Source organism: Tachysurus fulvidraco, chromosome 25 (assembly GCF_022655615.1).
Source record: "Tachysurus fulvidraco isolate hzauxx_2018 chromosome 25, HZAU_PFXX_2.0, whole genome shotgun sequence".
NCBI lineage: Eukaryota > Metazoa > Chordata > Actinopteri > Siluriformes > Bagridae > Tachysurus > Tachysurus fulvidraco.
In genome coordinates, this window is record NC_062542.1 from 15,288,524 (window position 1) to 15,309,427 (window position 20,904).

At 42.1% G+C, this 20,904-nt stretch overlaps 3 protein-coding genes across 11 annotated transcripts in view; 2 read left to right on the plus strand and 1 right to left on the minus strand.

Moving 5' to 3' along the window:
- The first annotated feature begins 613 nt into the window (after positions 1–613).
- On the plus strand, positions 614–5,823 carry spice1 (spindle and centriole associated protein 1). Of its 3 annotated transcripts, none has more exons than XM_047808561.1 (18): positions 614–742; positions 995–1,068; positions 1,160–1,207; positions 1,303–1,428; positions 1,607–1,709; positions 1,801–1,919; positions 2,157–2,242; positions 2,338–2,450; positions 2,556–2,675; positions 2,934–3,193; positions 3,284–3,403; positions 3,534–3,648; positions 3,943–4,056; positions 4,219–4,544; positions 4,645–4,828; positions 5,008–5,089; positions 5,196–5,256; positions 5,631–5,823. In XM_047808561.1, the coding sequence occupies exons 2-18, from the start codon at positions 997–999 to the stop codon at positions 5,679–5,681; spliced, it is 2,100 nt and encodes a 699-aa protein (XP_047664517.1). In that variant the 5' UTR covers positions 614–742; positions 995–996; the 3' UTR covers positions 5,682–5,823. The 3 variants fall into 3 exon arrangements, with proteins under 3 accessions (XP_047664517.1, XP_027031078.2, XP_047664518.1); XM_027175277.2 differs by having other exon boundaries at positions 615–742; positions 4,252–4,544; XM_047808562.1 differs by lacking the exon at positions 995–1,068 and having other exon boundaries at positions 662–742.
- On the minus strand, positions 5,807–11,228 carry LOC113661227. Of its 3 annotated transcripts, none has more exons than XM_027175255.2 (8): positions 10,971–11,228; positions 9,912–9,996; positions 9,492–9,785; positions 9,388–9,408; positions 8,943–9,194; positions 8,493–8,600; positions 8,164–8,400; positions 5,807–7,769 (listed from the first exon to the last, which is right to left on the minus strand). In XM_027175255.2, exons 2-8 carry the CDS (start codon positions 9,943–9,945, stop codon positions 6,445–6,447), a joined length of 2,271 nt encoding a protein of 756 aa, XP_027031056.2. In that variant the 5' UTR covers positions 9,946–9,996; positions 10,971–11,228; the 3' UTR covers positions 5,807–6,444. The 3 variants fall into 3 exon arrangements, with proteins under 3 accessions (XP_027031056.2, XP_027031048.2, XP_027031067.2); XM_027175247.2 differs by having other exon boundaries at positions 8,925–9,194; XM_027175266.2 differs by lacking the exon at positions 9,912–9,996 and having other exon boundaries at positions 8,925–9,194.
- Positions 11,229–11,639: 411 nt separating this feature from the next.
- LOC113661222 (cilia- and flagella-associated protein 44) overlaps positions 11,640–20,904 on the plus strand; it is a 15,032-nt gene continuing 5,767 nt past the window's right edge. The window contains exons 1-21 of one of the 5 annotated variants that reach the window (XM_047808559.1): positions 11,690–11,707; positions 11,904–11,956; positions 13,914–13,988; positions 14,091–14,253; positions 14,395–14,497; positions 15,332–15,548; positions 15,652–15,766; positions 15,946–16,110; positions 16,501–16,656; positions 16,798–16,845; positions 17,710–17,809; positions 17,900–17,994; positions 18,227–18,427; positions 18,661–18,771; positions 18,862–19,014; positions 19,190–19,399; positions 19,516–19,658; positions 19,863–20,198; positions 20,365–20,527; positions 20,667–20,797; positions 20,881–20,904. The exon at positions 20,881–20,904 is cut by the window's right edge and continues 191 nt beyond it. In XM_047808559.1, coding sequence (XP_047664515.1) covers positions 13,930–13,988; positions 14,091–14,253; positions 14,395–14,497; positions 15,332–15,548; positions 15,652–15,766; positions 15,946–16,110; positions 16,501–16,656; positions 16,798–16,845; positions 17,710–17,809; positions 17,900–17,994; positions 18,227–18,427; positions 18,661–18,771; positions 18,862–19,014; positions 19,190–19,399; positions 19,516–19,658; positions 19,863–20,198; positions 20,365–20,527; positions 20,667–20,797; positions 20,881–20,904 — 2,693 coding nt within the window. In that variant the 5' untranslated portion in view covers positions 11,690–11,707; positions 11,904–11,956; positions 13,914–13,929. Of the gene's footprint in view, positions 11,957–13,086; positions 13,136–13,913; positions 13,989–14,090; positions 14,254–14,394; positions 14,498–15,331; positions 15,549–15,651; positions 15,767–15,945; positions 16,111–16,500; positions 16,657–16,797; positions 16,846–17,709; positions 17,810–17,899; positions 17,995–18,226; positions 18,428–18,660; positions 18,772–18,861; positions 19,015–19,189; positions 19,400–19,515; positions 19,659–19,862; positions 20,199–20,364; positions 20,528–20,666; positions 20,798–20,880 lie in introns of those variants that run through there. The other 4 variants (XM_047808557.1, XM_047808560.1, XM_047808558.1 and 1 more) reach the window with 4 other exon arrangements.

A 20,904-nucleotide genomic window follows, 5' to 3' on the forward strand; every position in this document is an offset into this window, starting at 1 on the left:
TATAATTGTATTTTCACTATTGTAACTAAATTATAAAACCAAAAATATGCTTTTTAGACCTCTGGGTGGGTCAGGACCACACTTTCACTACTTTCCCATGAATTAGTCATTGCAGCTTGAAAAAAGTGTATTTTTTGGTAGAAATGTGTAAAGTTAAGGGGGTGGGGGTGAGGGGTGTCAATAAACATAAAGCATATTCTTGGTTTTTGAATTTAGTTACATCACTGGGAACATTATTATTATTATTATTATTATTATTATTATTATTATTATTATTATTATTATTATTATTATTATTATTAAGCTGTTATATTTATTGTTAAGCTCTAACAGTTTTAAATACACCTGAGCGGTCAATTGAACTGAATCGAATTAACTTATTTAAAAAAAATCAATAACAAGTAACAGATAAATATTAGTTTGAACTTAGTACGTTCTTAATAATCCATTTAAAAAAATACCTGCTATTTAAATACAAATATCTATCTATCTATCTATCTATCTATCTATCTATCTATCTATCTATCTATCTATCTATCTATCTATCTATCTATCTATCTATCTATCTATCTATCTATTAATTTATTTATTGGCAATGTTCTAACCAGTGGCCGTTTAGGACTTTTATTTTGAAGCGCGCGCTGATTGGCGGTGGATTTTAAAAAAGAAAAATCTGCGGCGTTTTTCACCATCAGATCATAGCAACAAACCCCAAACGGCTGTTTTGTTTATATCCTGAGAGGTAAATACACAATTCTGTCATTTCTACAGACTGTTAGATGACTTATTTGTGTCAGGACTGCTTTATTTAGATTAATAGGTAATCGGATTGTAAAGTAAGAAGCTCATTAGCACGGTTAGCTACATAAAAGCTCGCGCTGCTTCAGTTTTGGTCGCTAAATTAACGGTTTTTTTAGGACTTTTATCATCTCTCTATATAAACACGTTGATTATACACGTTATATAACACGTTATGTGCTGTTATGTTGTTAAGGGATGTCGTTTGTACGGATTAACCGAAGGCCAATGCGAACGAAGAAAGTGTCAGTGCCCAAGAAAGAATGGGTGGTAAATAAATAATAATTTAAATGAATTATAAATGAATAAAATGCATAATCTTGGTGATTTGGCTGATTGTTTGATTCTCTTCGTCCTTCAGAGCACAGTTAATGATCTGTCAGTACACAAGTCTACGTCTGAGGAACTGGTAAGAAATCCGTCGTGTACATTTCGATGTCAGGTTTTTGTTGCTGTTGTGTGTTTTGTTTGTTAAAACCTGTTTGTTTGTGTTTCCTTGTTCAGTCCAGGCGTCATGACATGCACAGATCTCGGAACAGAGCTGCTGCACAGTGGGAGCTGAAGAGGAGAAAGCCGCAGAACACCAGCCCTCCTGGACTCCACCAGACCAGACTGAGGTTATTCAGAGAGGTACACACACAACAAATAGGAAGAATTACAAACATTGGCTTTTATTTACTATTTATTTGATTTGAGCTTGCAATGCAAGTCAGAACCTCTTCTGGCACTTTAGTCTCATTAAAAGTTACAAAAAAGGACTCGAGGAATGTCTGCGTTCACGTCTGCCTTCACGTCTGTGTTCGTATAGATGTTCTCAGATCATTGTGAGCTGCATGATGTTCTTGCACGGTCTGACCAAGCACTGGCGTTGGTGAAAGACCTGTTCGGTGATGCACCTCGCAGACAGAAAGGTTACAGTAATATTTCCTCACCATATTTTCTAATATGTTTGTGGTTTATTCTTTTTATTCTTATATCCTTCGGTGCGTGGTTTTGTTCCAGGTTTTCCGAGTGTTACCGTGGCACCTGACTGCGAGTCAGACTCTGAACTTCCTGTGCTGCAGAAACCGGATCCGCCAACACATCTGTCACTGCTCAGCCAGTCCATGATGGATCAACAGGTACCGAGTGTCATCTAAAGCTGCCTGTAGTGAACGAGTCAGGAATTCACATGTACAAATGGAGCGAAATCATAATGTTAAATGTTGTGGAACGTCTGTACAGCATTACAAAGGGTCGTTCTGTTACTAGCCTCTCATTTTTATCTCAAGAAGGCAATAACACGAAGGCATGGCATTAATTCAGGGGTGTACTGAATGCATATGTGAACAATGTGACGTGAAATCATCTTTCTTCAGGCTTTAAATGAAGTGGATGATTCTGCAGCAGAGCATGGAGACGATCTTCAGGATGTCTCGGTCAGCTTCGACAGTGAAATGTGCAGGTTGCTATTCATCATATAGCTTGTTATTATTCCAGATTTAATAAGAGAGGATTTATCTGGCCAATGGTTAATCAGCCTCATGTGCTGTTTAATAGGCCAAAGAGAAAAACATGTAAAGCAAAGCCTCCCGTTTGGGGAGCAACTCGGCAACCACAGCAGCAGAACATGCCTCAGACTCCCTGTAACACAAGTTCAGAGGATCATGCAGGTAAAACCACTTCCTGTAACAAGAATCTTACTGATGTCTCTGTGAAGTTTTATTCAAATATTTCTCTTATTATTTTTCCTTTTCTTTTGGGCTTCTATCGGAAAGCTCTGAACGCAACTTTGGCTGTGCAGCGTGTAAAGTCGAGACAGTCTCGGTCAGAAGCAGATCAATCCACAGCTCTCATCAATCAGGTCCTCAATCCTGAACTGTCTCCTTCTCATTCTGGTAATGTTGCACAAGCGTATGCTAATATCTAAACCAAATAGAGTTTATTTTGAAGGTCAATAAGCAGTAAAGATTTTTTTATTATTTTCCTGGCCGCTGAATAAGTAAAATTAAAGAAATAGTGGTTGGTAAGCATTAAAGAAAATCTTGAAAGTAATTTGTTCACTCATGTATTTAGTCTTCTTAAATAATTTGAAATATTTCACTTACATTTTTATTTGTTTTATTAGATTAAATAATCTGCCTATTGTCTTCCAGGTGGTAAGAGCAGGTCTCTCAGAACCACTAGAGGGCACTCTTCTGAAGCGTCAGGGTTTAGCTGTCAGAGTGCCAACCAGTCAAGTCTGGAGCTTCTGCAGGACATGCTGGCTCAGGTGGAGACTGAACTGGACTACTTGGAGCCGAAGGATCTTCTTGGACCCTCAGAGCAAACCGAGCTTCAGCATGGCCGTGGCCTTACCGGTTTCTCTGTGTCTCTTGTTGGTACACTTGGGCGCATCGTCAGTCATCTGAGAAGGGTGAAGAAACTGAATGCACAGCGCAGTACAGTACGATCACTTTATTTTATCTCTTATTTTGCTAAGCGTACGCGGTGTTTGTTCTCTCAGAGGGACGAAGAGGCGCATGCAAGGCAGAGGATGGAAGAGGAGATGAAGGAGCAGAGAAACCTGATTGATGCCCTCACAGCAGAATGTCTCACACTGAGAGAAGAAAGTGCTGCCCTAAAGGTCAACACTTCTCGCAAATTACTCCTTTTTTTTTTTTTTTTTTGGCTTTCATTACATTTTTCAGTCATAAACTCTACGCTCCGGATTGTCCAGTTAAGCCGAGCCTGTGTGTTATCGTGTTCTCGTGCAGGCGAATCTGCAGGAGCAGATATCTGAACTGGAACAACGCCTGGACATGGTGATCCTTGCAATGGGAGAGCTGGGAAAAGACAGAGACACAGAGGGCGAAGAGGAAAAAGCACCAAGTATGTGCTAGCACACACGATTAACGTTAGCCACTGCGTGTATCAGTAGTTTTTAGCGGTACACCAGAGGTCCAATTAATCACAACGTTTTTAAATTTGAATGTAGAATAGTTTCTCAGTTCTAATCATCTTCAGGCTGTTTCTTTGGCTCAGAATTCTGTCTTAGCCACATTCAATAACTTCAGTAAAGTTCCTACTATATGTATGGAAAATAAATGTTTGTTTGTTAAAATTTGTCTAAAAACTTTAGACCCGTCATCATTGAGCAAATGTTTACTGGGTGTTACTTGCCAGGTCGAGACCTCCAGCCTGTACCTGCTGAGAGAGACCAAGAGGAGGCAGCATCTCTCGGTCCTGCTGTTCTCCTCTCTCCGCCACACCAGAGAGACAGCAGAGCGCCCCCGACAGGTGAGTGTAAGAACTTGCCCATGTGCTGAAACTTCTAAAGCGGAATTCATAACACGGGTGTTTTTTATTTAATTTAATTACATTTTTTGGGGGGGGAGGGACACTAAACAATACATCATAATGATTACGAAGCACAAAATGAACTGACAAATTATTCATCAGAAACAAATCAGAATGTTGATACGATTCGAACAGCACGTGCCCGATCTCTGCACTTCGAGGAGTCTCGCACACCAGGCAGCGGCTCGCCAGGAGAGTCGGATATCTCACGCACTCCGTCCTCATTTGCTAGCCTGCCCGAGCGAGTTCTACCCGATCCTGCCCTGCTGCTGAACCAGCTATCCCAGGACGCCATGCTACAACAGATAGCGGAGTTAACCCGTCAAAACGCAATGATCCAGGATCAGCTGGGGCACAGCCACGCCTCTCCTACTCCGTGTTCAGACAGAGGTGTATCTCCCACCGCCGAACCCCGGCCAACACAACAGGTGACATCGCTGAGGACTGTTAACTTGTTCTACATATTTATTGTCATACATATTACTTTATTCATTGTATTTGTATTAAGATGTGTGTTTATTTTGGCAGTGTGTGGGTGTGGAAGGTTCATCAGGCAGGCTTCTGGAGGACAGACTTCAGGAGCTGAACAGACAGAATGCAGCAGCCAGGACAAAACTGCTGGAGTTTATCGAGCAGCAGAGACCGAGCACATCTCACAGCACCTCTCCATCCATCTCCCCCATACCCCTACACTCCACCAGTCCTCACACAGGTGTGTGTGTGTGTGTGTGTGGGTGTTTCAGTTATATAAAAAAATATTCATTTGATAAGACGGTTCCTCAACCACAACTACATAAACAGTGTGGATGCCTTGGGGTACAAGTGAAAAAATACTATGGGGTAAATATTAGAACAAAAATAACCAAATATAATTTTCTGTTCTACAAGCAGTTATCGGAAGGCAGACTCCTGAAGTGTGCGTGTCCGTACCCGAGAAAGCTCGTCCGTCTCACTCCAGGACAAACAGCAGAAGGTGGTTCACATGCACGCTAAAATAACCGCTGGTGCTCTCAGACGAAGCTCAGCACTGTGCTCCCCTGCAGCTGCTCAGGGTTTTAATCCGTTTTGTTTTTCCGCAGGTCTGTCGAAGCCGTTTCTCCACAAAATGTAGAGGGAAGACAAAAGCAGTCCAATACACAGGTACACACATCACAGAACCCAAGACTACAACCCAAACACACATACACACATTCTCAACCCCGATGTCACAGGAGAATATTACTGACTCTTATTATGACATTCTGTACTAATGACCTTTCACTCGGTAATTTTTGAAAAAGTTTCTCCAGTGTGCTGAGAAATGTGCTGACGTTATAAAAAAAAACCTTAAACTGCAGTTTTATACAGCAGAACATTTTCAACACAATTTCTTTTTGAAACAGAATTTAAAAAATTAAAAACTTTTATTTCTCTCTCTTTAATCCTGATTTTTTTTTTTTTTTTTTTTAATCCTGGTACTAAAAGGTGTAAATTCATGATCCAAGATAAAACACCCTCCATCATGTTTTGTGCAGGTGGATAAACTGAAAGGAGAAGGCTGGTTTGCGTTATCTGCTCACGTCTGAAAGCTCAACTGCCCGACGGGATGCTACAGTTCCACGCTACTTCTTTTTTCTTCTTTTCTTTGCACACTTCTTTTATTCTTGTCTTGTCTCTCTGATCGTTTTAGTTTTAATTTTGCACACGTCAATAAATTCTAGACAAACATTTTATTGTATGGCATTAACACTATACAGTGAGAATGAAACACTTTTCCTTTAAGAGTTTCATAGTGAATGACACAACAGTTCATAACCTAGAGCCATAATTGGGTTTTGACCCTTAACAGCATTGTAGTTGTTGTTATTGTTGTTATTACCATCACTGGCTTTCAGTCCTTAGCCGTATCTTATCGGTAACATCAACAATCCATATCCATTATTTGGTAATATCTTGAATCACGTATAGATCATTACATGTAGAGCAAAACCAAACTAAATCACACATCACCTGAGCATGGAGACAACAAGAGAGATTTCACAGTATTTTTCTTCATCACTCGAAATATCCAGAATTCATGATGCTCATGCAGCTCCGGGCATTGGCTCAGTTTGTGCTTCAGCTCACGGCTACATAAAAAAAAGTGTAACCCAAAATATGCTGCATTTTTGATTCACTTCCTGCAAGCAAGTTGATTCAGAGTCAATTGTTCACTCAAAAGTGGACCAAGTCTACCTCACTCATGAGATCTGGCTGGTTGTTTTTGTTCAAGCATGATAGTTACATCAAGGTTTTCTTCAAACTGTACATATGTGAAAGATGCTTTAAATATTACACGAAAGTTCAGTCTCATATCACCTCGCATCCTCTCTGCGCTATGGCCCACAGCCTCCCACGTCTGTAGATAAACTTCACTATACACTCTGACTCTGAGGAGGTGATCATAAAACAGCAGCCTTGATCCTTGAGCTGCACAGAACATCTCAGCGCTATACACTGCAGTTCCTCCCACCATCCACTCCCACTTTCTCTAATCCACATCTCATCATTCTCCTGTGCTAAAACTTCACCTCCTAAGCAATTTATTGCCCGCGTTCCTTCCTCACGGAGCTGGGAAATGTGCACACAAGAAGGTTTGTGAACTTCAAAGTGCCCTTTGCTTTTCTCATAACCACGGCAGTGCAGGCGCACCATAAAGGAAGCTGCCTTGGATATTTTAAAATAAAAATCCACCTCTACGCCATCATCGATGGTCACTGGCCCCCGGGTGCTGTTCACAGAGATCAGCCGTGGTGACCCAAACATGCGGACGGACTCCAGGACGAAGTGGAAACTGTGGCACTCACCTGGCTGGAGGTAGTGCTTCAGGTCAGACAGGGTCTCCTGATGCAGCTGCATGAGAAGGCCCAGGCCCAGCTGTGCAGGGTTGAACTCAGTCAGACACATCAAGCGGTTCCAAATTCCCGCATCGAAGGTCTGCGAGTTAAAAGCAGGTCCAGAGAGCACGAGACGGATGTGCTGGGTGATCTGAGTAATTGAGGAATTTGCGAAATCTCGAATGCTCCTTTCCGCTTGCATCGTATCCAACAGTCGTGCTACATAAACACACACCTCTCTGTAGTGTCGAGCTCGAGGACTTGAGTCCTGCTGCGTTGAGGCAGCCACCACACTGTTGAGAACTTTCCGAATGGCACGGGCCGACACACCCTGAAAAGACGTGACCCTGTGAAGCCGACTCCAGCAGGAATACAAGCCCTCCACAGGGCTCGAGAGATTGATGCCAGCATGTAGTGAGTGCAGGTCCCTCAGAATCTGTGCCAGAACCCTGATGCTCTGGAGCAGGTTTTCAGCTCCTCCTTCACTCCAGCACTGCTCCAGCTCCTGCAGGAGCTCCATGTCCACTCGAGTGCAGCCGTGCAGCTGCTGCAGCATCGTAGCCAGGCCACCGCTGGCCTTCAGCTTGGGTTCCTCCACGGCTTCGACCAGGCAGTCCCACACCAAGTAGCGGAAGATAGTCCACAATGTGCAATCATCACAGTCTGCACCGTCCAGGTGACCCTGATCAGGCAGATAATCCCAGGTGTGTTTGTGACTGTGGCTCCCACCTCGGAGGAGAGCATCAGCTTCCTGCAGGAGCTTCAGAGACAAACAGCCTCGCTCAGAGAGCTGCACGCCTGGACAACATAAAGCACAGTGAGGAAATAAATGCAGACAAGAAACCAAGATTTCTACTAAGGACCTTTCATTTAAAAATTGTGTTGATTCCATTTTTTTGTTGCTTGATTTTACACGTTAAAAGCAAGCCAGGATTTGGGTTAAATCATCATAATAAAGGTTTGGGTTTAACTCCTCTTCACACATGTTTGCTGGATATATGCTCACTACATAGAGTACAACATATACAGTAGGTGTTATTAGTAAACGATAAAGAATTTTGAAATGAAGCTTTTCGTGGATAACAGCACTACACAGCATTTTAATACGTTATGTTGAAATGAAAAGCATTTGATTTTTGCACTTTCACCATGCAAGCATTATGAGAACGTAACCTCTATGTCGTCGACTTACTTCCAAACTCGAGTTCTGCGACTCTACCGAGGAGCCGCTCTGCGTCCTGGGTCTTTTCCATGAACAGAGCCACCAGAGCCTCCAGCTGGGCCGAATCCTCTAAGCTCACCCCCTCTAGAAGACACTCTTTGACCATACGACGTGGCAGACCCACTGCGACCCCGAGCTTACACACGTTCAGCCTGGCCTCGTCTCCCACAGCCACACCTAGCTGAGCTCTCACCTGCTGCAGCACTTCTGGAAAAAACAAAAAAACAAAACACACATTCATTAACATCGTAACCTGGGATGTCACGATGCATCAGCAACATGTGGGAATATTCGCTCACCTGAGTAAGGCAGGTGTCCTGCTGCAGTATCCCGTGTTTCCTCTACTGCCACACCGATGCTGTTGACCTCTTTGCTGTTCAGCGACAAATCCTTTAACAAACTACTGACTAAAAAAATAAAAACATGGCACTCGTTAAACTGTTATAGGAGCGTTCATAAACGTATAGCATTTCAGTTTTCTAATACAGAAGATCAAACTTGTTAGGTGCTGGTCTGAATGGCATTATGAAATATTTTTTTAAATGTGTTATGATAAAATGAAATGAGGGAAATTATTGCGCACCACCTGAGACATGCTGGACACAGTAGCCAATCAGGATTCAGTATGAACAGGTAACACTGTCTTACGAACAAAAAGGGGTGGTGTTCTAATTAGAATTTCTGGATTAAGGTGAATTAATTTGTTCTGAATGGGAGGACTGACTAACAACCTGCATACGACTCCTTACTGTTTATGTCCTCACTGAGCTGAGGGTCTTCGCTGTACAGCGCCGTGTAAAAGCTCTTGCAGGCCATCTCTCCTTTAGTAAGGCAGATGGTCAACAGAATGTGGCTCTGCTCAGTAGGGGTTGGTGCTGCCTGGACCCGCTCCAGATCGAACTGTGTGAGGACGCTGTTGGAGAACAGAGCCAGAGACACGGGCAGCACAGAGAAGCCCAGGCGGCTACATAGGCATGCGAACTGAGCCTGCAGCTTCCGCTCTGAAAGACAGCACAAAAGATTATTTGATTGTCATTTTATTTATACATTCACGTATTTATACATTGTAGGCTCAGGATTTATCATCCGTAGAGCTAGCCTGCTGTGTGTCAGGCTAGGAACCCAGAATCGAACCCTGAGGGATTCCCATTAATATGATAGCAGGCCTTTGGATGAATATTAAAATAGACAAACCTGTGGGTCCACGCTGGATCTCTGAAGATGAAGAAAATAAAATGCTTTTAGTGCATTTTTTTTATATGAAATGAAGTACAGACAACATTCTATAGATTTGCTACCTGTTTCAGCAGCCAGCCAGCTGCGCAGTCGCGGATAATGCTGCTTACATTCCCGCAGACACTCTAAGAAGCATAAGGCTCCGTTCTCGTCCATCTGACCCTGAACAATCTCCAGCAGCTTGCGAGCACTCTTCTGGGGTGTCTTTTCCGCCTTCACTTCAAGGTAGTTATCCAGAGAGAGCAGACCTGCAGCCAGGACACAGTCTAACAGCGGTGCCAAGTTATACAGAGATGCCACCAAGAGCTGCTGTGATCCCAACAGCAGAGCCTTCACCGACTGCCTGTGTCCTGGACCTGAGATCAAACATAGAGTAAAAGTTACACACTGCATTCAAGAGACTGAACACTTACCAAATATTAATCTATCAGAAAACCTAAAAGTTTGTATACATTTTCTCAGGTTTGGTTTAGTGTACGCACTTAAATCAGGGCCCGAATGAGGGTGGGACGCCATCGTCAGACCTCAAGGTCATCTACACGGCTCAGCGTCTTAAAGGCCAAATAGCTGGAAATAACGGTGGAAACGATTAGCACATGTATTCCGTTCAATTTCCATCGCAAACTTTGATGCAGCAGTGAATCCAGAACTTGCAAACAGCTAGTTGAATAAATCAATGGAAAAAAAAAAAAGGAATACACTTTTTATTTTACAGTGTAAAAAAGTCCACATAAACAAAGGGAGTAAAAGCAAAGGAAAAAACTTTCAGTCTCGTGTTTTGGAAAGATCTTTCAGAAAGAATCCAAATGGGAAATATGTGTAGTCATATGAAACATTGGATTTAAAATTTGGAACTTCTATCATTTTCTTTATTACAGTTTTGGAGCTGGTGTTATATGTGTGCAGATTACTGTTTGTGTGGCTTTTTATTCATGCTCCATGTCTGTCTCCATGTCTGTCTGTCCATTCCTCCAGGTTTCCTCTAACCACTTAGAAACATGGTGCTTTATGTGACTTGGTTATGCTGAGGCTGTGTGTGTGTGTGTGTGTGTGTGTGTGTGTGTGTGTGTGTGTGTGTGTGTGTGTATATATATATATATACACACGTGCATGTATGACGTCACATCCAGGGTGTATTCCCACCTCACGTGCACTATTAATTAGGTATTAATGAATGACTGAATATTTAACCATTATTTCACCACATCGGTAAATGAATGGAAAGAAACATCTGTAAGTCTGTACCACAATAAAGGTATAGAATAGACGTCTAAACTAAAAATCTCAAGAGGATGAAAATATTTTCTCCTCACTGTAAGTCATATAACGACGCTATGTCGCTGCACGTGCACATTAATATTTAATACTAACTAGTTAACATATATGCAAATGTATGAGCACGCGCCCCAATGCACCTCATTCCAGTCACTACATGTCGAACTGAGATGCTAAGAAAAACAATTATGACAACTTCATAGCGTTATAGGTTGGTAACAACTAATATTAGCGTGTATATATCCTTAAGATTATGCCATACTTACAGCGCCTGAAACGAAAAGTTCTTCACTTCCTGGAAGTTGTAAAGGGTCTGAACTGAAAAGTGTCAGCTTCGTCAGCAAGCGATTTATAAAGATATGGATTTAGACACTATTAGGAAACGGCAATAACGATACGAACCGCGGTCAGTTTTAAAAACGAGTTGTTCTATACAGCCAAGATGGTTCAACTTCAAACTTTAAGACAGGGCTGTGGCTTCTTTTACTACAACACCAATGAACTACATTTCCCACAATGCATTGCTAGCACACGCCGCCTTAAAATTACTTCTAAACAAAACATAAAAATAAAAGAAAAATAAGGAAAACTAAAAACTAACAAAAAAAAAAAAACAAAACTAAAACAATCGGAAAGTGTCCATATGTTCTGACTCTATGTTCACTGGGTTTCTTATTTTAAAATTATTAACAGCTTTAGTGAATTCAATTTATTTATTAATTTTATATTATTATGATTGTGTAGTTCAAATTCAGAGACTAAGACTCTATCTATCTATCTATCTATCTATCTATCTATCTATCTATCTATCTATCTATCTATCTATCTATCTGTCTGTCGGTTAAATTCCCAACTTTATGACAAAGCTGTGGCGTCTTTTACTACAACGCCAATGAACTACATTTCCCACAATGCATTGCTAACACGCTACACGACGCCGTATAGTTTCTATGGTAACAGGCTTAAACAAAATAGACTCCTCAGACCGTAAACGTTTCAGAAGGTGAAGACGTTTTTAAATCGTTTGATTCTATTGTTTCTTAATTTTTTATTAGTGAATCGGGATTATTTAGCTAGTTTTAGCTTTTATTGTATTAAAAAAATGATGAAAAGTGTAGATTGTGTCACAGCTCAGGGTTTCGGAATCAGAAAGAGGTTTAATGCCCAGTATTTATAACTTATAAGGGATTTTTTTTTAGTGTCATGCGCTTTTAGTGCACAGAGACAACAACACACAGACAATAACAATAAGGTAAGAATAAACTATTAAAAAAAAATATAAAAAATACACATGTAAATAGCACATGTAAGTGTGGGGTTTTGGGTGCTGAGGGATGCTGTCTTGTAGATAGTGATGGCCTTTCCAGACTGAAGCTGAGACGTTAGACATGAACTGATCCTCCAACTTTTTGGCCAGCTCTTGTTAGCCACTCTAATCTCCTCATTCAGAGTGTTCCTGGCCTGATTGTACAAGACCCTTTCTCCATTTCTGTAGGCATCCTCTTTGGCCCATCGAAGGTGTCTAAGTTTTCCTGTAAACCATGGCTTATCATTGTTGAATGTTAGATATATGTCCTCACAGAAGCTGACTTATGAAGTTAGAGTCTCAGTGATCTCGTTCAGATCGTTATCAGCAGCTTCAAATACAATCCGATCAGTAAGGTCAGTAAGGCTTGTAAAACCCTCTCTGTATCTTTGGTCCAACTCTTTACAGTCTTTACTACAGGTTTAACAGACTTAAGTTTTTGCCTGTAGGTTGGTATAAGATGAACCAGGCAATGATCAGAGAGACCTGTCCCTGTAATCTGAACAGTGAGTTTTTGTAAAGCCAGGCTCACATGTAAACACTCACAAGAATGGACAAGTGAGACTCCCATGGCGAGTAGAACAGATTACAGTTAATGAAAAGTGCTTCTAGATCTGGACAACACATCTTTAACATTGTTATATCTCTACACCATTGTGTTTCATTGATGTAGAAGCAGGTTCCAGCCACCCAGCGAAACACAATTCGCCACTCACGATGGTGGTCGGCAATAATAACCAGTAATAACCATAGGAACTGTGGCAAGTTTAAAAACGAGCTGTTCTATACAGTCGAGATGGTTTAACTCCAAACTTTAAAGTTTTTAACAGGCTGAAACTAAATAGACACCTCAGACTGTAATCGTTTTGAATGTTTTCTATCTTCATTTTTATTTTTGAATCAGGGTTATTTAGCTAGTTTTGGATTTTACTGTATACAGGAAAGTTTCAATGGATAAAGATGATGAAAAGTGTAGGTTGTGTTGTTACTACAACTCCACTGTTTCAGAATCAGAATCAGAATCAGAAAGAAATTTATTGCCAAATATGCTTGCACTTATAAGAAATTTATTTTAGTGTCATACGCTTCCAGTACACCGAACAACACAGGGATTATAAAAATAAGGTAAGAATAAAATATTAAAAATAAAAAAATCCTCTTATGTAAATACAAATAGATGCAAATAAATATAAGGTTCTTGCACATTGTTATTGTAAAATGGGGAATATTTAACTGTTCATGAGGTTGGTTGCCTGGTGTTCTTGTGCCTGGTTGTGCTGGTATTTGGTGCTCTGCCAGATAATACATGCTGTGAGGGATCCAGTGTGATTTTCTGAGCCCTTTTCCTCAATCTGGATATATACAGTTCTTGAAGGATGGGCGGGGAACACCAATAATCCTTTCAGCAGTCCAAAACGGTCTCTGTAGTCTTCTGATGTCTGATTTTGTAGCTGAGCCAAAGCAGACAGTTATTGATGTGCACAGAACAAACTTGATGACGGCTGAGTAGAACTGTTTCAGCAGCTCCTGCTGTACGGACTAACGAAGTACATCCTTTGTTGGGCCTTTTTTTTTTTTTTTTTTTACAATGGTGTTGATGTGAGTTTCCCACTTCAGGTCCTGGGAGATGGTAGAGCCCAGGAACTTGAATGCCTTCACTTCATTCACAGTGCTGTCCAGAGTGGGGGGAGTTCATGGGGGTTTCTCATGAAGTCCATTATCATCTCCACTTTTTTTAGCATGTTGAGCTCCAAGTTGTTTTGACCACACTACCTTTCATTGATGTAGGAGCATGTACCATCAATGCGGGATTTCCCTGTTAAACAACATTTTTTAAAAATTGTTTTAAAATTATTAACAGCTTTAGTGAAATAAATAATTTCGTATTCTTATGTTTGTGTAGTTTAAATTCACAGACGATGGCCGATGCATTTACAAGCCCGGATTCAAACATCCCGAAGAACCTTCTGCAACTCTCGTATCCTGCAAATAAACAGCAGACCTGTCTATCTGTCTGTCTGTCTGTCTGTCTGTCTGCATATATTACAATCCTGAGAATCAATCCTTAACCAAGAGCCAGACATTCATTAGGTTATGACTGCAAGCGAAGAGGAAACCTGCAGCTGCTGGACAAGGACACGCTGGCTTTCGTGGCTGGAAACATGTTGGTCCTTCTAAACATGACCACCAAACAGCAGCGTTATATCCCCAGCTGCAGTGGAGGAGGCATCGGCGCCATTAAGGTAGTCTGAAACACTGTGACCAGAATTTCTAAATTGTTTATCAAACAACAATGAAACATAATACAGCTAAATGATATCCATTTTGTGCTTGAGTATTTGACGAATCTTTAATCCAGACTCTCTTTCTTTCTGTGTCTGAAGCCTCATCCCAATAGGAGATATTTTGCCATGGCAGAGAAAGGCAATCAGCCTGATATAATTATTTATGCATATCCGTCACTGCAGCCCCATCGTAAGCTCAAAGGTATTGTCTAATATTTGAAACTACAAAACTGTAGATTATTTGTCAGACTTATTTTCAAACTTCTATAAAAAAATAAATCAGTTCCACATGAAAATCTTTCCCTAAGGCAATGGCTTAAGGGTGATATATAAAGCTCAATGAGGGATTTAATACAGCTTTTATAACTTAAGTTACTGTAAGTGGATAAGACACACAATAATTTAATTGTTGACAAATTGCTGTGCTATAAATGACACAATGCTCATTGTTTATTTTCCTGTAACAGCATGCCACTTTTATACAAGACACTTAAAGGATTTTCACTCAGTGAAATTTAGTGAAATTCTTTATTTAAGAAAAAGTGTAAGATAAATGGGGGGCATAGTGGCTTAGTGGTTAGCATGTTCGCCTCACACCTCCAGGGTTGGGGGTTTGATTCCCACCTCCGCCTTGTGGGTGCGAAGTTTGCATGCTCTCCCCGTGCCTCGGGGGTTTCCTCCGGGTACTCCGGTTTCCTCCCCCGATCCAAAGACATGCATGGTAGGTTGATTGGCATCTCTGGGAAATTGTCCGTAGTGTGTGAGTGAATGAGAGTGTGTGTGTGCCCTGTGATGGGTTGGCACTCCCTCCAGGGTGTATCCTGCCTCGATGCCCGATGACGCCTGAGATAGACACAGGCTCCCCGTGACCCGAGAAGTTCGGATAAGTGGTAGAAAATGAATGAATGAATGAATGAATGAATGTAAGATAAATGTAATGATTTCATTCACAGAAAAAGAACTTAATACACGTGTTTGTGTATTAATGATAGGAATACATCTGAAATGAGCGTGTTTGTGCTTTTGTGTTGAACAGGAGGCACAGGTAAGGCATACAGCTGTGTGAACTTTAATCGTGACGGCACACTGCTGGCGAGCGTTGGAGGCGCTCCTGATTACATGCTGACGGTGTGGGACTGGAACCAGGAACAGGTGGTGCTGCACGGTAAAGCCTTCTCTCAGGATATCTACCGTGTCACATTTTCACCAGACAACCCGGACCAGCTCACCACCGCCGGCTCTGGACACATCAAGTCAGAGTTCATTCGTTACTGCAAACGTGCATGTATACACCTCTAATGCTAATACTCATAGTACTCTTGTATGTTTAGTAGAATTCTGCTTGCTGGTTTGTAGGTTCTGGAAAATGGCCAAAACCTTCACTGGTCTGAAGCTGCAAGGCATGCTGGGAAGGTTTGGAAAGACCTCAACGACAGATATAGAAGGCCATGTTGAACTCCCTGATGGGAAGGTGTGTTTGGTGACCACATGGATATGCTTACAAACACACACACACACACACACACACACACACACACACACACACACACACACACACACACACACACACACACACACACACACACACACACACACACACACACAAAGCATCCACCAAATACCTTGTCTTCCTGTTTCTCTTGCCATCAGGTGGTCTCAGGTTCAGAGTGGGGAAACATGCTATTATGGGATGGAGGTCTGATAAAGGTTGAGATCAAACGGAAAGCCGGGCACAACTGTCACAAAGGGCCTATACAGCAGTTTGCACTGGATGAAGGAGAGCTGATAACTGTGGGTGCCGATGGAGCGGTCAGGGTGAGTTGCCTCTCCAGGGGCTGTTGATTCTGCCTCTGTCAACTTTAGAGAGTAATTTAATCTAATTAGAGATGTGTACATGGGTCACATGATGGTTTAAAGTCGGGTCTGATTTACGGGACAAATTGGACAGTGTCTAGGATTCAGAATGTGATCTTAAGTGCTTTATTCTGGAAATATCTTGACTAAAAGAAAAAAGTTTATTAGTTAGTTGCCTTTTTTAAGCAGATGACCTTAAATGGACATATTTCATTATTTTGTACACTTTTCTTTTTGTTATTGATTATAAATCCAGTGCATAGATCAACTATAAATTTTATGTGTACATAAATTTTGATACTGTAATAGTTTATAATGTGAATAATACAGTTAGCAATATGTCTGTTGTAGTGCTGGGATTTGGAAACCATTGATGCAGCAGACTGTGTGGACGACAGTGGGCTGTTTGAGATGGAGCCCATGAACGAACTGATCGTAGGCCGCAATGTGAGCCTTCTCTCCATGGTCAAGAGCACCGTCCCAGATTCCACTATCTGGTTTGCACAGGTCTACACACTTAAACTCACACTATAACTTCATACAGATTCAACACGCATGATCATCTGTTATGACACAGCATAGCTGGATTAACTCTAGCTGCTGTGCTGCTTTAAAGTTTTTGTTTGTTAAACGTTTGTTTCTTTTCAGGATTCTAATGGAGGAATCTGGAAACTAGACTTGTCATTCTTCAATACAGTGAGTTTTTATTATAAATGAGTACAGAGCTCAAGGGTGTAGAAAAGAGGTGAGGAGGTAAGGGCAGGCGGGTCGGCGTGGGTGGAGAAAAGTGTCAGGGTTGACAGAAGAGTGTCAGCAAGAATCGAAGGAAAGGTGTAGAAGACAGTAGTGAGAGCAGCTCTGCTGTTTGGGTTAGAGACGGTAGCAGTGAGGAAAAGACATGAGGCAGAGATAGAGGTAGCAGAGATGAGAATGTTGAGGTTCTCTTTAGGAGTGACGAGGATGGACAGGATTAGGAACGAGCGCGTCAGGGGGACAGCTCAGGTTGGCTGTTTTGGGGGACAAGGACAGAGAGACTAGATTGACATGGTTTGGACATGTGCAGAGGAGGGAGATGGTTATTATGGTAGAAGGATTTTGGAGATGGAGCTGCCAGGTAAGAGGTCAAAGCTAACGGTGAAAGCTGAAAGTGGAAGAAGAAGTACAATGTTTACAGACTTTTTCTTCGGTGTGTGTTTGTGTGTGTGTGTGTGTGTGCTCCAAATGAGTCAAAAGGCAACAAATGTAAACACATCTATTTAATGCCAACAAATACTTTTTTTTTTCAGTTATTCACTCAGTCTTCCAGACACCTGTGTTTTTTTGTTGCTCAAGTGGTTTTGCAAAAGCCCTAGCAGGCTAATTTTAGCAGGCTAATTATAAGATTTTTTTTTGAATGGAGGTGAGCTGTAGTTTGGACACTCATGCCCTAAAGTCTCTACATACATTATGTCTATTGCAATCTGTGTGTGTGTGTGTGTGTGTGTGTGTGTGTGTGTGTGTGTGTGTGTGTGTGTGTGTGTGTGTGTGTGTGTGTGTGTGTGTGCGCACGTGTGTTTTCAGAGCCTAGATCCTGAGTGTCTTTTCTCATTCCACGCTGGTGCAATCAAGGGAATGGATGTGTCTGGATTCAGTCACCTGATGGCCACCACTGCATTAGACCGTAAGAGTCATTTTGTTACAATCTTGTTAATGGCTTTTGTTGGTATTGTTAAAGGCTGTCAGTACACACAAAATGTCTTCTTTGTGGCAGGTTCAGTAAGGATTTTTGACTTCCTTTCCAACACGCAGCTCACAGTCAGCCATTACAGACAGGGAGGAAGCGCTCTCACCTGGGCCCCTCGTACGGTGTGTTCCTTTGTTGACAGTTTGTAGGCAAAATGTCTTTTTTTTTTTTTTTTTAGCTAGAATTACTTTTACTATGGGAAGAAACATAGAAGACATCTCTTAAAATGATATATTTGGAATTGAAATTTGGCTTCCTAGTACTTGAGGATCCTCCTGTGCATTTAGCATTAAGAGAACTGTTCAAATGGGATATTTCAACATCATGTTCTGTGTACTTGGTCTCTCTCTCTAGTTGTCTGGTGGTGAGGGTCTCCTGGTGGTGGGCTTTGAGGATGGTGTTGTGCGTCTGTTGGAGCTCTATAAACTTCACAGCCAAGATGCATTTTCCAGACACAGTGTCTCGGAGCTTCATCTCAAACAGGCCTTCAAACCCCATAATTCATCTGTGACAGCCATCTCTTACAAGCACAATGGGAAGATCATGGCTACTGGGGTATGTGTGTTACTGTGAGGTTGTAACTGTGTGTGCATGTGGTGTCTAAATACTGAGTCCTATAGCTGTGTGTGTGTGTATTTCTCAATTGTGTGTCTCTCTTAACTGTGTGTATGTGCCTCGGTCTCATTTGTGTTTCTTTTACTTGTGTGTATGTCCATCTCACTGCATGTGTGTCTAATTCTTGCTTTTTCTCACTGTGACTCATCTTTCTGTCTCTCTCTCTCCTGCAGAGTTTGGATGGCACAGTGTTCTTTTTCTCAGTGGGTGACAAATATGAGCCAATCGGTTTTGTGAAAGTTCCAGGACCGGTGCAGGATCTGCTGTGGGCTCCTCAGTCACATGTGAGTTGTGTAAATAAGTTGATCACATGGTAATTATACGTTTTGTTGGTATGCTGTTAAGAAATATGTGTGTGTGTTTGTTTGAACCAGGACAGAAACACTCTGTTAGTTGTATGTCAGATGGCTCATGTTGTGGAGGTCGAAGCTCCTGACACACTTGCTCCCACTACAGGAAACACATACCATCTGCAAAACCTTCCCATCAGGCACTTCTGCTTTCACAGCATCAAATCACGCATTATGGTCAGCAGCAGGCCTGAGGAACTAAAGTGCACACAACATTCTGTATGCATTAATTATAATAAATTGATATAAGTGTATAAGTGTAATTCCTGTATATGTGTGTGTGCGTGTGTGTGTGTGTGTGTGTGTGTGTGTGTGTGTGTGTGTGTGTGTGTGTGTGTGTGTTTTGACCCAGAGGGACACAGAGTTATCCCAGAGACAGGCCACAAAGGAGAAGAAAAAGAAAGAGGTTCAGGATAAGGAAAAAACTACAGGGGAAGAGGGAGAGGAAGAGAAAGACAAAGAGGAAGATGATGAGCTACCACCACTCTTTATCCCCAGTCCCCCCAGTCCTGTTCACTGCGCTTTCTACTCTACTGAGCCTGGAGCATTCTGGCTTTCTGTGGTACAAACACACAAACATTCACAAAATGCACACACAATTCACAAAATGCACAGCTTTTCCTACCTTTTAAAGCACATCCTATATTCTCTCTCTCTCTCTTTCTCTTTTTCTCACAGGGAGGCTATGATGCTGGATATCTGTATCACTGTAAATTTTCAGAGCAGCAGTCTACAGACTTGTCAGAGAGGAAAGATGAGCCGTTTGCTTATGTCCCAGTCCAAGATGCCGATCAAAACTCCATCCTCACTGTCTGCTTCTGGTATACACACCTCACACACACACACTTACACACACACACTTACACTCTCTCTCACACACACACACACACCTCACACTCACACACACACCTCACACACACACACACACTTACACACACACTTACACTCTCTCACACACATACCCATACACACACACACACAGAATTTGTTTTCTTGTGTTTACATCCTGTCTTCTGTCCCCCCAGTGACACGAGGCAGCTGCTGCTGTGTGGGATGGAGGACGGCAGTATCCGAGCATATCCTCTGGAGTCCGGGGAACTGGAACCGATGCACATGCAGGCATACTGGGCACTCAGTGTTCATGATGGCCAGTGTGGAAGCCTCCAGCAGCTCCATGTCAGCCACGACAGCCACTTCATGCTGAGCACCGGTGCTGATGGAAGCATTTTCTCCTTCAGGCTGCTGAAGACGGAGGAGATGGAGCGATTACCTGAGAGGGCACACGCCAAACTGCCCGCGCCACGTCTCGGCCTGGACAGAGAGCCTGCACCTCTTGATATAGATGACCCTGCTGCTGACAGGTGTGTGTGTGTGTGTGTGTGTGTGTGTGTGTGTGTGTGTGTGGAAATGATGGAGCAGACAGAAACTCTGTCTTAGAGTTTAGATCTTCAAAGTATAACTATACCAAATTCTTCAAGTGTGCTTTGAGAAATTACAAATAAATTGTGTGTGTGTGTGTGTGTTTAGTATAGAGACAGCTAAACAGAAGCAGGAGTTTAATCGCAGACTTCAGGCAGCTGAATTGAGTAAGCAGGAGCGCCGTAAGAGGATCGGTGAGTTGCGAATCCAATACAAAGCCCTGAAGGAGCTTAACCAGAGTCTGCCGGAACACGTCCGCCTGAAGTCGTCGGTAACACAGCCCTTGTTTCATTATTAAATAGATGCGTATTTACTTTTACCAGGAACGTTATTCTCCAGCTTGCATTCAAGTGTGCTACAACGCTGCAAATAGCAGTACGAAGGATGTGACAATATGACTTGTGTTTTAGGAGATGGAGTTCGATCCCCGTTTCCGTTTAGAAATAGAGAGAAGGAACGCAGAGAAATTGGCAGAAGTGAGGAGAGAATTAGCCTGGGAGTCGGAGAAACAACGTATCGGCCTGCAGAAACTCAAGGAGAGGTGCGGTCACTCCATTTTCTCACACACTCTAAGATTTGAAATAGTCCAGCGAAGTTGATTTCTCATTCTCTCTCCATGCACAGGTTTGTAGACTCAGTCGTATGTGA

Excerpts from the sequence above, each read along its gene's own strand:
- spice1 (XM_047808561.1), top strand. The coding sequence starts at position 997 with ATGTCGTTTGTACGGATTAACCGAAGGCCAATGCGAACGAAGAAAGTG. Across the intron at positions 1,710-1,800 it reads TGCACCTCGCAGACAGAAAG|GTTTTCCGAGTGTTACCGTG; the intron begins GTTACAGTAATA and ends GTTTTGTTCCAG. Across the intron at positions 1,920-2,156 it reads AGTCCATGATGGATCAACAG|GCTTTAAATGAAGTGGATGA; the intron begins GTACCGAGTGTC and ends ATCTTTCTTCAG.
- LOC113661227 (XM_027175247.2), bottom strand. The coding sequence starts at position 9,945 with ATGGCGTCCCACCCTCATTCGGGCCCTGATTTAA. Across the intron at positions 9,195-9,387 it reads GATCCAGCGTGGACCCACAG|AGCGGAAGCTGCAGGCTCAG; the intron begins GTTTGTCTATTT and ends GCTGTCTTTCAG. Across the intron at positions 8,401-8,492 it reads AGGACACCTGCCTTACTCAG|AAGTGCTGCAGCAGGTGAGA; the intron begins GTGAGCGAATAT and ends TGTTTTTTCCAG.